We start from the raw sequence: 15,183 nt of genomic DNA on the forward strand, positions 1-15,183 counted from the left end.
CCCCCGCGATCTTCGATCTCGGGGGCATAAAAATAAATTTGACTGTGGATCATTACATTTGACTGTGGACCAGTAAATTTGACTGGGGACCAGTTGACTGTGGATCGGTACATTTGACTGTGGATCATTACATTTGACTGTGGACCAGTAAATTTGACTGGGGACCAGTTGACTGTAGATTGGTAAATTTGACTGGGGACCAGTTGACTGTGGACCAGTAAATGAAGATAGTCCATGGTTCTACTGGATAGCAAGTTTTAAAAGTTTCTGTGAAGACTGCATATTGATTGGCCTGCAGTGAACTCAATCCAGGGGGATGCCTGAGGAGATTCACACAGACTATACTTCCTCAACATAACCGATAGTCTGATAAACCATCTTAGGATAAAAAGATTTCAAGTGAGGGCCACAATAAATACTGTCCTACCTTTCTTCTTCTTCTGACAAACTGCTCACATTATGTTCTCTCTGACTTAAGGCACCCACTCTGATGGCCACCGCCTCAGCACAGCGTTCCCTTAAAAAGATCAAAGTGTGTCTTGCATATGAAAATTTAAAACGATTTCACAAGCATAGTCTTCAAATGTAAACTGTCTTTCCAAAAATAATCAAATAAATGACATGTCATCTGTAAACCATATTATTTTGATCAGGGTTCTTCCTTAAGTCATGAAGACCCTTCAAGTGAAGTTTGATGACTAGAACTAATATGGTGCTTGATGATAAATGAGAAACTGTAGACAGATGGACAAAAATTAATAACACCTATATGGGGAGGGAAGAGTAACACTTGTAGGGGGTGAGGAGAGTAACACCTGTAGGGGGGGGGGGGAGGAGAGTACAGTACCCGCAACGTTATTCTTGACATGATAAACGATAGAACACGATACACGCACGATAGGATAGGATACACGCACGATATGGTAGGATACACGCATGATACGATAGGATAAACGATAAACCTGATAAATGCAAAACATGATAAACGATCTTCACGATCAACGCAAAACCTGATAGAAATGTTGTAAATTTAGAATCAATTTAGACAGAACGAAATTTTGATACCGATAACATAATTACATTATGTTGGTAATAATACTGAAGGATTTCAATATTCATTATACACCTAAAACGTATAATTTCTTAATACACGGTTGTACTTTTAAAAATATATTTTTATTTCAATTTTTTACGCCATCACAGCTAAATTCAGAAAACTAAACTGTATACGGTATTTAATTCATTATTTGATATCTATTTGAATTTCCCATGATTCTAAAATTATATAATGTTTAATATATAAATTATACAGTGAATTAATTAAATGTAATATAATGTTGTGATATCATGCTTCAGTAGCTCTCTAATTATAATGTCTATTATCTTGAATGTGAAATAAACCAAGGAATATTTTATGTGTAGCGAGGAGGGGGTTATTTTGCATCAAGCTCTAAGTTCACCGGTCATTCAACAATTACAATTATTTTCATCATGACCGCTTTTAAAAAAGATCCACTGCATTACACCAAATATTCATACGTTAGATATTTCTACACGATGAGTGATGATTGATATTCATAAGTAATTGGAACATATGTATTTGATTTGATATCTTAATAACAAAAATAAATAAACTATGAAAAAAATAAATAAATAAAACACTGCTTTTTTAAATTCACAATTTTGAAACGCTTAAAAAATTGTGTTTAGTATGTAAAAATTCAAATAATCATCAAACCCGGTATTAATTTCCAGTATCTACCCTTGCACCCTTTTAAAACTTAATCTTCTAAATGTGTCAAATACAATGTCCTGAGAATGTTTGCAGTCAAAACACGGGTGATACACAGACGTGCACAAGTTCAATGGTGGGTATATAAATAGAACACAGGTGGAAAAAAAATCGGAAGAAAATGGGCCTTTATTAAAATATATGTAATAAACAACGTACTTTACTGATTTTTCCTTTCAAATCGGAACTTCCTATTTCTCTGTTAGTGTTAATTACAAATAATTGTTTCTAGACAAGCAAATGTTCATGAACTGCACATGAAGGAACTTTCAGATTTACTGTCCCTGTTTGCTCGGCAAACCACTGCCTACTTTTCATATTACTTAGAATGAAATTGTGATAAATTTTCACCCTCTCTGGACAGATAAATAGCTCTTCTTCTGTTTTAAAATCGACAGCTTTATGTTCTCCTTCAAATATATTGTCTTTTCTCAATTCCTAAAAATAGTTTCTTTAACAAAACGAATAAAGCTTTCGAAAAGTATCGTACTTTTTCATTAGATTTAATATACAATCCTGATAGTTTCCGAAGCTACACGATAAACGATTTTCATGATAAACGGAAAACCTGATACACGCAAAACACGATAGACCTGATAAACGCAAAACACGATAGAAAACGGAAAACCTGATAAACACAAAACACGATACGATAGGATACACACGATACGATAGGATACACGCACGATACGATAGGATACACGCATGATAGGAATGTCAAGAATAACGTTGCGGGTACTGTAACACCTGTAGGGGGAAAGGAGAGTAACACCTGTAGGGGGGAGAGGAGAGTAACACCTGTAGGGGGAGAGGAGAGTAACACCTGTAGGGGGGGAGAGTAACACCTGTAGGGGGAGAGGAGAGTAACACCTGTAGGGAGAGAGGAGAGTAACACCTGTAGGGGGGGAGTAACACTTGTAAGGGGGAGGGGATAGTAACACCTGTAGGGGGAGAGAAGAGTAACGCCTGTAGGGGGAGAGGAGAGTAACGCCTGTAGGGGGAGAGGAGAGTAACACCTGTAGGGGGAGGGGAGAGTAACACCTGTAGGGGGAGAGGAGAGTATACCTGTAGGGGGAGAGGAGAGTAACACCTGTAGGGGGAGAGGAGAGTAACACCTGTAGGGGGGAGAGGAGAGTAACACCTGAAGGGGGGGGGGGGAGAGTAACACCTGTAGGGGGGGGAGTAACACCTGTAGGGGGAGAGGAGAGTAACACCTGTAGGGGGGAGTAACACCTGTAGGGGGAGAGGAGAGTAACACCTGTAGGGGGAGAGAAGAGTAACACCTGTAGGGGGGGAGAGTAACACCTGTAGGGGGGGGGGAGTAACACCTGTAGGGAGAGAGGAGAGTAACACCTGTAGGGGGGGGGGGAGAGTAATACCTGTAGGGAGAGAGGAGAGTAACACCTGTAGGGGGGGAGTAACACTTGTAAGGGGGAGGGGATAGTAACACCTGTAGGGGGAGAGGAGAGTAATGCCTGTAGGGGGGGGGGAGTAACACCTGTAGGGAGAGAGGAGAGTAACACCTGTAGGGGGGGAGTAACACTTGTAAGGGGGAGGGGATAGTAACACCTGTAGGGGGAGAGGAGAGTAATGCCTGTAGGGGGGGGGGAGTAACACCTGTAGGGGGAGGGGAGAGTAACACCTGTAGGGGGGAGTAACACCTGTAGGGGGGAGAAGAGTAACACCTGTAGGGGGAGAGGAGAGTAACACCTGTAGGGGGAGAGAAGAGTAACACCTGTAGGGGGGAGTAACACTTGTAGGGGGAGGGGAGAGTAACACCTGTAGGGGGAGAGAAGAGTAACACCTGTAGGGGGAGAGGAGAGTAACACCTGTAGGGGGAGAGGAGAGTAACACCTGTAGGGGGAGAGTAACACCTGTAGGGGGAGAGGAGAGTAACGCCTGTAGGGGGAGAGGAGAGTAACACCTGTAGGGGGAGAGGAGAGTAACGCCTGTAGGGGGAGGGGAGAGTAACACCTGTAGGGGGAGAGGAGAGTAACGCCTGTAGGGGGAGAGGAGAGTAACACCTGTAGGGGGAGAGGAGAGTAACACCTGTAGGGGGGGAGTAACACCTGTAGGGGGAGGGGAGAGTAACACCTGTAGGGGGAGGGGAGAGTAACACCTGTAGGGGGAGAGGAGAGTAACACTTGTAGGGGGAGAGGAGAGTAATGCCTGTAGGGGGGGGGAGTAACACCTGTAGGGGAAGGAAGAGTAACACCTGTAGGGGGAGGGGAGAGTAACACCTGTAGGGGGAGGGGAGCGTTAACACTTGTAGGGGGAGAGGAGAGTAACACCTGTAGGGGGGGAGAGTAACACCTGTAGGGGGAGAGGAGAGTAACACCTGTAGGGGGAGAGGAGCGTTAACACTTGTAGGGGGAGAGGAGAGTAACACCTGTAGGGGGAGGGGAGCGTTAACACTTGTAGGGGGAGAGGAGAGTAACACCTGTAGGGGGGGAGAGTAACACCTGTAGGGGGAGAGGAGAGTAACACCTGTAGGGGGAGAGGAGCGTTAACACTTGTAGGGGGAGGGGAGAGTAACACCTGTAGGGGGAGGGGAGCGTTAACACTTGTAGGGGGAGAGGAGAGTAACACCTGTAGGGGGAGAGGAGAGTAACACCTGTAGGGGGAGAGGAGAGTAACATTTGTAGGGGGAGGGGAGAGTAACACCTGTAGGGGGAGGGGAGAGTAACACCTGTAGGGGGAGAGGAGAGTAACACCTGTAGGGGGAAGGGAGCGTTAACACTTGTAGGGGGAGAGGAGAGTAACACCTGTAGGGGGAGAGGAGAGTAACACCTGTAGGGGGAGAGGAGAGTAACACCTGTAGGGGGAGAGGAGAGTAACATTTGTAGGGGGAGGGGAGAGTAACACCTGTAGGGGGAGGGGAGAGTAACACTTGTAGGGGGAGGGGAGAGTATCACCTGTAGGAGGAGGAACAGTAAGAGTCATGGGGTCATAATTTTTGTAATTGATGGTAGTTTACTTTTTCTTGTTTGGAGGTTCAAAATTATGGATAGGAATGTACCACCAAATTTAGAAATTTCACAGTACATTATTTATCTAGATGACCACTACACAGCTGTTTCACAACAGGTATCAATCTACTCACTTGCTGGCTGTACAGGACCTGATCAGAATGCACATCTCACACGGCAAGACAGCCTGGGTGTATGCACAGTAAACCATCCTCTTCTCATTGTTTGTGAATCTGAACACACATTTAATGATAATCAATAGATAATTTGATCAATCACTTACCATGCTAAATTCTCATCATCTACCACATAAAGAGTACAAACTTATTGGTATTAAAGTACAACAGTGGTGTATTGGGAACTGCCCCCAGTGCTCCAAGTCACATTTGCTATCAGGTTGCGAAATGGCAACCTAGAAATATTTTTGGTCGCCAATTTAAAATTTCTAGTCGCCAATTACAAAATTTCTACTCGCCATGGTAAAAGAATTTGTTAATAAGACTTGAAAGTTGTGTTTTTAATTTGATATCATTCAATAAAAACAGCAATCCCCATACACGCATGCTTTAAACCTCCCCATACACGCATGCTCTAAACCTCCCCATACACGCATGCTCTAAACCTCCCCATACACGCATGCTTTAAACCTCCCCATACATGCATGCTTTAAACCTCCCCATAATACACACATGCTTTAAACCTCCCCCATACACACATGCTTTAAACCTCCCCATACACGCATGCTTTAAACCTCCCCATACACGCATGCTCTAAACCTCCCCATACACGCATGCTCTAAACCTCCCCATCACGCATGCTTTAAACCTCCCCATACACGCATGCTTTAAACCTCCCCATACACGCATGCTTTAAATCTTGTTTTTCCGTCGTCCTTGATTGCTTTAACGTTGTTTTGACCGAGACTGAAAAATATTTATTCAAACCTGCGATCTTCGTGATAAAATTTCACTGGATGTCTGAATTTGTCCACTCGTGAGAATGTGACTTATTTATAATCTTTAGTCACAAAATCAATTTTCTGGTCTCAAATTCGACCGTTTTACTCGCAACTTGGAGCGCTGCCCCCCCCCCCCCCCCCCCCCCCCCCCCCCATATCAAATAACATACAGTTCTTATACTTACTGAAAAACTTTGAGTCGGAAATTGGGATCTATTGTTTCACTGTTTCAAAAAGACAAAGTTCAGATGTTAAAATGCTTTGTGAACAACAGAATATCAGATAAATATTGAAAAATATCATACGCTTTTAGCTATTTCGAATGAAAAGGATGAAGTGAAATGGCCCCCAATATATCTTTAAAAATGAATTTTCTTGTTTCATGTTAAAATTTACATGATTCAACTTATCAACATTTGCACTTTCATGATTTAAATTTGCCACAAACAGTATATAATGCGGAGTTTAGCTTGGGGTTTCCTCATTAGCTGAAATTCCCATAGGAATTTGGCCCCGCCCATACTTTTACAGATCTGGAAATATATGGACAATATTAGGTACAGTTAAATAATTTAGGCTTATATGGTTGCATATTATCATAAACTTTTAAATTTCGTATGGTGATAAACGTAGCCCATATTGTCGATATTTAAAGAAAAATATTAGCAAAATTTTCACTAGAGGCCTCCCCAGTGTGGAAACCTGTTTGAACTCGATGACCTACCTGGAGTAGCTTGCTCTATACAAAAGAACGATACCACGTGATTTGGATGTATTGTGCACTATTTTAGGAACATAAACACGCCTTCAACGTCATGTACTTTAGTAAACTGAGTGTATTCGATTCACACGGTATACATATATATATATTTTGTTTACTAAATTTTAATAAATTGTAATAATTAACTTATATACATGTGTACACATCGTTAACAGAAATAAGTTGACGTTTCTGAATTTAATTTTCTAAACAAATGATTATATTTCCATTGTTTACATTATATACAAAGTGGAATGCACTAGTATGGTTTCACTTTCTTTATTAAAATTTTACACATTACAGGTTTATTATTTTACCTGTAATATAATTAATCAAAACATAAAGACTTACGTGTATACTACATATACATGTATTTTCATAGCATGTGTTTTTTTAAATATAAAAAATAGATAATCAAGATATTTTCATAAATAATTATACGAGCCCAGATATTTATAACATATTTTGCTTTAAGGCAAATTCGATCAAGAGCCTGAGAAAAGGAGAGGATGTGTCTTTATTTTCTATTTATTTATTTATTTATTGTGAGCACTTGTGACATATATTTAGTACATCACAATATAATAAAGGGTTGGAACGAAATGTATGTTAACAATATAATTTCCGTATTTAGTTGAAAATAACTATTTGAATGACAAAAAGCGACGGTATTTATGACCGAATGTGCTTTTGATAACGTGTTTAGGTACATGTATTAGCAATATCATCACCTTTCATCACCACAAATAAATACCGCGGTAGCATGCATTAAAAATACTGATCACATATGCAGCATATATGTATTCAGTGAAAATCATGCATAGCCTCCATTTAATAAAAAAAATATCAAGATTCTAACACAATTAGATAAATAATATCACGTGATTTGTAAACGAGGAAAGCACGATATCTATATAATAATATTCCTAAAGTGAAAGTTGTCCTTTGTGTTAAGACCCGCCCACTTTGTTTATCATTATTCATGATGGAGTAATATGACCAAAACTGCTTGTTATAGGGTTTAAAAATCAATTGATATTTCAACATTCCTCGTGACAGAAAACAAAGGGAACTATTAAAACTATTTAGAAGCCATCGTCTGTGGCCTCTATGTATAAAATCTGAACTTCTGTACAGTAGAATTGCTTTTATTGACGGCGGAAAAGGGGGCTAACTCTAATTGCTGTTTCACCTCATCCTTTACAAAGGTAACAAGAATGAAATATATAAATTTATAGCAAAATAATGTATATTAACTTATAGCAAAATAATGAATATATCTTATAGCAAAATAATGAATATATCTTATAGAAAAATAATGTATACAGCTGTATATCGTTGTGAAATTATTTCATAGTTATAGATCTCTTATCATCATGGATTTTTTATGCTGAAGAAGTCAATGCTGAAATTCTTTGAAACTCACAGGACAAAAAAAAACTAAGCAAATTTTGTCTTTAAGATATTTAAACTAACCGTTCAAACAATTTCACACATGAAAGACATCTCATGGACTGACCAATAACTGTCTGAAAATATAAACATTGAAAACAAGTACTTATACAGAGACTATATCCTCAAATCTGTATTCTTTTGTTTTATCAATGAGATCAAATGTTCAAAACGTCCTCCTTCCATTCCCATCAATATCACATCTATATTACATAAAGAAGAAGACTGTACTAACTGAAGGCTGATGAAGAGCAGTGTTAATGGAACTGTCCAGTGTCTCCTGTAGCTGAAGCAAGGACTTTGTATTCTGTACCGGATATAGCACCTCATTATCTAAAAAAAATACCCACAGCACCTCATTATCTAAAAATAAAGGTATTATACAGCACCTCATCTAAAAATAAAGGTATATACAGGAGTGAGTAGTGGTCGCATGGGAGAGGAGAGCGGACGTGTTTTGTGTCGCTCCACCAGAATGGAAATCTCTTGCACTTATAGACTCTGCTATACTGCATTATATTCATACCTGGGACAATTTATTCAGTGAATTTCAGTGGTAATGATTTAGTACATTATTTTGGACATGCAAAGTACCGATTCTGTCAAGTAGCCTCCAAAGAAAAAACAACGCAACAAAAGCAAGCAGAACAAAGGAACTGTGAGTAGTGATAACATGGCATCACAATCTAATAACTCGCAACCCAACTTCATTTCTAATCAACAGTTAGTTCCAAATAATCAACAATATGCTCCTAACAATCCAGCATTTCTATCTCAATCTGTGTCCCCTCAGTTTCAGCAAGTTAATCCACAATTCCTCCCTGGTAATGCGGGCGGAGGCGGATCTGACTTACAATACATTGTACTGGAAAACTCAAAAAAGCTTGATTATGTTATCTCTAGACTTTCCACTCTTGATGATCTCAGAAAAAAGATTTCTTCGCTGGACACTAAAATGTCAGGCTTTGATAAAAAGTTAAAGGAATTTGAGCAAAAATCAGTTGACTTTGAGACCAGCATGTAATTTCTTTCAGATCAAGTTGAAAGCCTGGGTAAGGAGACAGATGTCGTAAAATTGTCCACAAAAGATGCTAACAAAAATATTAAATTACTTAATTCTGAAATTGGCACTCTTAAAAAACAAAATTTAGATCTCAAAGAATCTCATCTAGATCTTCAATGCCGCACAATGTGAGACAATTTGTTGTTCTTTGGTTTTCCGGAAGATGAAGTAGAAGATCCAAAAGAGCTCATTCTGAACTTATGTGCAAAGGAATTAAAAATCGAAAATCCATGAGACATTAAAATAAAGAGAGCGCATCGTCTTGGAAAACGCAAGCAGGGAAAACCTCGACCTATTGTTGTGAAGTTTAACTCCTTTGTTGACCGTGAAAAAATTTGTCTTTCTAGTAAAAACCTTAAGGATACCAGATACGGTATACAAGAACAGTTCCCAAAGGAAATTAAAGAAAGACGAAATGCTCCAATTCCTCTTTGGAAACGCACACGGTCAGAAAATAAAAAAAGCTGTACTAATAACTGACAAGTTGTTCGTTGATGGCCGCAGGGTGTATCCTCCGGGAGCGGATCCAGATCACGAGCCGATGGCATAGGACAGGAAGGAGAGTTCTGTTTCCATTATCTCGTGGAACATATGTCGCGGTCTGCGTGAGAAATTAGATGACCCTGAATTTGTCACACTTGTAAATAAGTTTGATTTAGTTTGTCTGTATGAATGCTGGGTAACAGCTGATGATACTTTTGATTTACCAGGTTATAGTACATTAGTTTTCCCCGTCCTGATAGTAGGGGCGGGGCATCGTTATCTTTTACAAATCTTTTTTTGGTAACAATGTGGATGTTATTGAAAATATTTATGACAGCATAATCTGGATTAAAATTAATCTAGGCATTGTATGTGATCAAACTCTGTTTTTCGCTTGTTGTTACATTCCGCCTGAAATAGTAAGTTTTACAGTGATGATATCGATTTGTTTGAGAGTCTTGAGGACTCCATTTGTAACTACAAATCTGAAGGCCAAATTTTTATAGTTGGTGATTTTAATTCAAGAATTGGTATGAGAGATGATATCATATTAAACGATGATATTGGTAATACTGTTTCAGATACTTTGTCTGCTATAATTGACTACAGATCTGACGAGAACGGTTAACCTTAGTAAACGTAGTTCTTTAGATAAGCAAGTCAATCAGTTTGGTAGAAAACTCATTGATCTGTGTAAAACTACAGGTATGCGTGTTGTCAATGGTAGACACCAAGGTGACCCGAATGGTAATTTTTCCTTCTTTAATACAAATGACACTAGTCTTATTGATTATTTATTGACTGAGGGTTCCCGAATAAAAAATGTGACCGAATTTGTAACTGGACAATTCAATACTTTTTCTGACCACTCACCCGTATCTTTTACATTGAATTTAACGATGACACGGATTTGTAATTCTACAACAAATACTCGTACTTATAATAATGTCTCATACAGAAAAGACGTTAAGTCTGTCAGATGGAACGATAGTAATACTGATTTAGTAAAATCCTCTCTGAAGAACAATTTAGATTAACTTTTAAGCCAGTTAGATGTAAATATATTGAATCAATATGATATGAATGATTGTGTAGAGAATTTTAGTACTCTACTTAATGATATCGTATTGCCTTATTGTGACGTTCGCTCATCAATTAACAATGATGTTACCAATAATCATCGATCTGTTAAGATTGATAAACCATGGTTCGATAATACGTGTAAAAAAATGTACACAGATTACAAGAACAATCTTTTTAGTTTTAATAAGTCTATGACTGATAAGAACCATAAAAATCTTGTATGTAAAAAATCAGCATATAAAATTTAGAAGTTAGATTGAAACGACAGTATTTGAAACATGAAGGTGATATGATGGACTACCTTAGAAAATATAACCCGAGAGAATTTTATAAATGTTTTAGTAAGAAGCCTAATGTAAAATGTGATATAAATGGCGAAGAATTTTTAGATCATTTTCGTAAGCTCTGTGACTCTCATGAAAACCAAAATTTAAACGAAAGTTTTAGTGAAAATGTACAGGCTGCTGTTTTTGAAGAATTAGATGTACCTATATCCTTTGATGAAATAAAATATTGTATGAAGAGGCTGAAAAGTAATAAATGTTGTGGAGAAGATTGTATTGTAAATGAAATATGTTTACAGTGTAGTGAAGTTATTCCCTGTTTACACAAATTGTTTAATATAGTTTTTGATAGTGGTTATTTTCCAGCGTTATGGTCAGAAGGACACATCTTACCTATTTATAAGAAAGGTGCTTGTAATGACCCGAATAATTATAGAGGAATAACCCTTATAAGTTGTCTTGATAAGCTATTCACCTCAGTGATAAATCAAAGATTGTTACAGTAGGACAAAGTAAATAACATTATAAGTGATTCTCAGTTCTATGGAACGCCGTTTCTGCCTTATAGTGTAATTCAGCCTTATGTTATGTCGATACATGTTTATGTTATGTGGTTACATCATTATGTTATGTGGTTACATCATTACGTTATGTGGTAACATCATTACGTTATGTCGATATTTCTTTATGTTATGTGGTTATATCATTATGTTATGTGGTTATATCATTATGTTATGTGGTTACATCATTACGTTATGTGGTAACATCATTACGTTATGTCGCTATTCTTTATGTTATGTGGTTATATCATTATGTTATGTGGTTACATCATTATGTTATGTGGTAACACCATTATGTTATGTCGATACCTCTTTATGTTATGTGGTTACATCATTACGTTATGTGGTAACATCATTACGTTATGTCGATATTTCTTTATGTTATGTGGTTATATCATTGTGTCGCCTGCGTTACACGCAGTGGCGACATATAGGGATCACTATCCGTCGTCTTGCGTCGTCGTCACAAAAAATTTCTGTCACAGTTTTCTCAAGAACCACATGGGGCAACTCCCTGATATTTGGCACAGAGCATCAGTGTGGCCAACTGTATTGTGTAAGACATTTTCGAATCTGTCGCTTATCAACTTCCTGTTTGCCGGGACTTAGAATTTTTTACGTGATATATTACATATAGAATGAACTAGCAGGCGACACATGTCTTCTGGGGAAGACTTAATACTGCGTTATGTTATGTGGTTACATCATTACGTTATGTGGTAACACCATTATGTTATGTTGATACCACTTTATGTTATGTGGTTACATCATTTCGTTATGTGGTTACATCATTTCGTTATGTGGTTACATCATTATGTTATGTCGATATTTCTTTATGTTATGTGGTTACATCATTATGTTATGTTGATATTTCTTTATGTTATGTGGTTACATCATTATGTTATGTGGTTACATCATTACGTTATGTAGTAACATCATTACGTTATGTTGATGCCTCTTTATGTTATGTGGTTACATCATTACGTTATGCCGATACTTCTTTATGTTATGTGGTTACATCATTATGTTATGTGCAAACATCATTATGTTATGATAAACTTTCAAGTGATCGAGATTGATACAGGTGCAAAATAGCGCGCTAAAATTCACAAATTCAAACAGAGTGTTTCCAGGATTACTTTTAAAATGAAATTGGGTATGGGGTGGTGACTGATTTGTGCCATTTTAGAATTTGTCGTCTTTTCGTTATTTCGAGGTGAAAAGACGACAAAACGATAATTAGCGACTATCGCCTCTTTAAAAAAAAACGAAAGACAACAAATTTCCCCGTAATTTTTTTTGTCTGACTTTATAGGAATTCAATATGAAATTTGCTGATTGTTGTGGAGAATCATTAATTACATATACAAAGAAGGAAACTTTTAGAATTAAATTCTGGTACTCAGATAACTGTATTCTACTGAAGAAATCTTTTTGTGTGAATGTTATACCAGGCATGTTAAAACAGGGGGTTGTGGTGGGCAGGGTGCCTGGTCTATCCCCGTTTTACAATTTACTTTTTCGTTATTTTGACACACAAATCCCATATCTTCTACATGCAAAGTTTGATTGATTTGCTGCCTCCTCCCCATTTTTTAAAGTAGTAATGAAAGGCGTTTGAAGTGCTGAATTGATTGATGAATTTCATATATTGTTTAACGTCCCTCTCGAGAATATTTCACTGAATATGGAGACGTCACCATTGTTGGTGAAGGGCTGCAAGATTTAGGCCTATGTTTGGAGCTTACAGCCTATGAGCAGGGGGGATCTTTTTCGTGCCACACCTGCTGTGACACAGGACCTCGGATTTTGCAGTGTCATCCGAAGGACTGTCCCAATATGACAAGCAAGGGCTACTGAGTACCTATTCTAACCCGGATCCCCAAGGGAAGTGCTGAATTGAAGAATACGTGTAGTGAACTAATCCCCCCTCCTACGATTTATAAGATAATGAGATTTCGACAGAAGTACTTTATTGCTTGTCAACAATTTTAATGCAAGTGCGAAGTGAACCCCGGCTGACCCTTCCCCTACTTTAAAAAACATTGCTACGTGCTTGTATATCCCAATATCAAGAAGGAATTGTTAAACTTAGAGTTTCGTGCAACTTGAGAGACTTTTAGTACTTTACAATTGAATTTTTTTATGTCCAAACCCAAACTATTAATTCAAAAAAAAAATTCTAATTGAATTCAAATATGAACACCAATCTCACTCTTGTAAGTTTCCACTATATTGTAAATACAAATCTTTTAAATAGTTGAAATTCATGAATGCTTGTAAGCTAACACTTAGTGATCAATGTTCTTTCCTCCTGTCGAATGACATTGTACATCGAAATAGGACTCTCTTTCTCTCTCTCTCTCTCGCATGTATGTACATGCAAAGTGACGGTAAATAATTGTCAATCCCGAAGAGACAACAAAGTTTGAAAGCTGCACTATATTCAGGGGCGGATCCAGGAATTGTGGTTACGGGGGGTGCCACTTTATGAGGCAGTGGGTCCGGGACGAAGCCCTGGTGGGGGTCCAGGGGGCGAAGCCCCCGGAAGCTTCTGGATTTTACATATTTTATGGGGCTTGAAATATTTCTCCTATTAAGTCATTTGTACTATTTTCTATCATTTTAATAAGGTGAAATTAATAAATTAACTCAAATTTTAAGGGTTTTTTGGAAAAAATTAGGTTCTCCCAATAAAGTAATTCAAGAAATCAAAGGATTTTGTAATTTATTTCTCTGAAGGTGGAAGAAATTATTGCTTCTTTTATCGTTTAGTACATTTTCCGAAACAAGATACCGCGATTTACCTTAAATTTGAAAATTTTAGGGGGGGGGGGGGCGCACCGGCTGCACCCCCCCTCTAAATCCGCCACTGACATTCCCTCTTATATATTGTGTAATCAAATGTTTATTTTGGATTGTGCATTGTGCATGTCATACCCGTATCATCCCCAAAATGTATGTTATCGATTATCAATCTTGTTTGTATATAATTATCTATAAATATTGAATTGTGAATGCAATTTATCCAAATAGATGCACTGTGTACATGCGCATGCATGATCAGAATCTGCAAAAAACCTTGAGCGGTCAAACATTAAATAAGGGAAACATATTCGACTTTGATATTTCCCGATTCAACCGGAGACATCCTTATTGGCACGGGTTCAGTCACAGGCACCTGAAGTATGGACACTACTACTCACTCACCCCCCCCCCCCCAACACACACTTCTGATTTTTCTTTGCAGCCATAATATCTCCGAAAATCTGTGGACTCCCTGTCTATCCCATTTGTAATCTTTTCACACTTTTTGCAATTTTCTACCGTTATTTTATCATACCGGTAGAACGCCAATCTCTAAAGCTTATAAAAAGCGTGAAACGACTACATAAATCGAAACAGGGAATCCACACATTTCGGAGAAATTATCACCGCAAAAAAATTCAGAAAGAAGGGGGGGGGGGGGGGGGGGGGAGGTAATAGTGTCCATACTTCAGATCCCTGTGGGTTCAGTGTGTCGCAGTTTATATAATGGAATCACAACTGTCGAGATAAAAATGGAGTTTATGATTTTGTTTCCAGCAGAACGAGCATCTAACATTTTAAAAGTACACATTCATGTAAATAGCTGTCTGCACTTATGCGTTTTCTAGGTAAGCATGCTATGTGCATTACTTATGTGTATGTACTGTATTTTGCAAGCATTGAATGTGTTGTATGATTACGATGCTCTTTGTGTATTTCATTCTATCAGTATGCAATTGGCAAATAATTTC

At 38.0% G+C, this 15,183-nt stretch overlaps 1 protein-coding gene across 4 annotated transcripts in view; it reads right to left on the minus strand.

Moving 5' to 3' along the window:
• Positions 1 to 15,183, minus strand: part of LOC125658082 (anaphase-promoting complex subunit 4-like) — an 84,224-nt gene that overhangs the window by 29,554 nt on the left and 39,487 nt on the right. For 3 of the 4 annotated variants that reach the window (XM_048889173.2, XM_056149647.1, XM_048889172.2), the window contains 5 exons: positions 8,167 to 8,264; positions 7,956 to 8,008; positions 5,905 to 5,943; positions 4,896 to 4,994; positions 428 to 517 (listed from right to left, as the gene is read on the minus strand). In XM_048889173.2, the coding sequence (XP_048745130.2) occupies positions 428 to 517; positions 4,896 to 4,994; positions 5,905 to 5,943; positions 7,956 to 8,008; positions 8,167 to 8,264 (379 nt within the window). The remainder of the gene's footprint in view (positions 1 to 427; positions 518 to 4,895; positions 4,995 to 5,904; positions 5,944 to 7,955; positions 8,009 to 8,166; positions 8,265 to 15,183) is intronic. The other variant, XM_056149648.1, reaches the window with a different exon arrangement.

Source organism: Ostrea edulis, chromosome 9 (genome assembly GCF_947568905.1).
Source record: "Ostrea edulis chromosome 9, xbOstEdul1.1, whole genome shotgun sequence".
Taxonomy (NCBI): domain Eukaryota; kingdom Metazoa; phylum Mollusca; class Bivalvia; order Ostreida; family Ostreidae; genus Ostrea; species Ostrea edulis.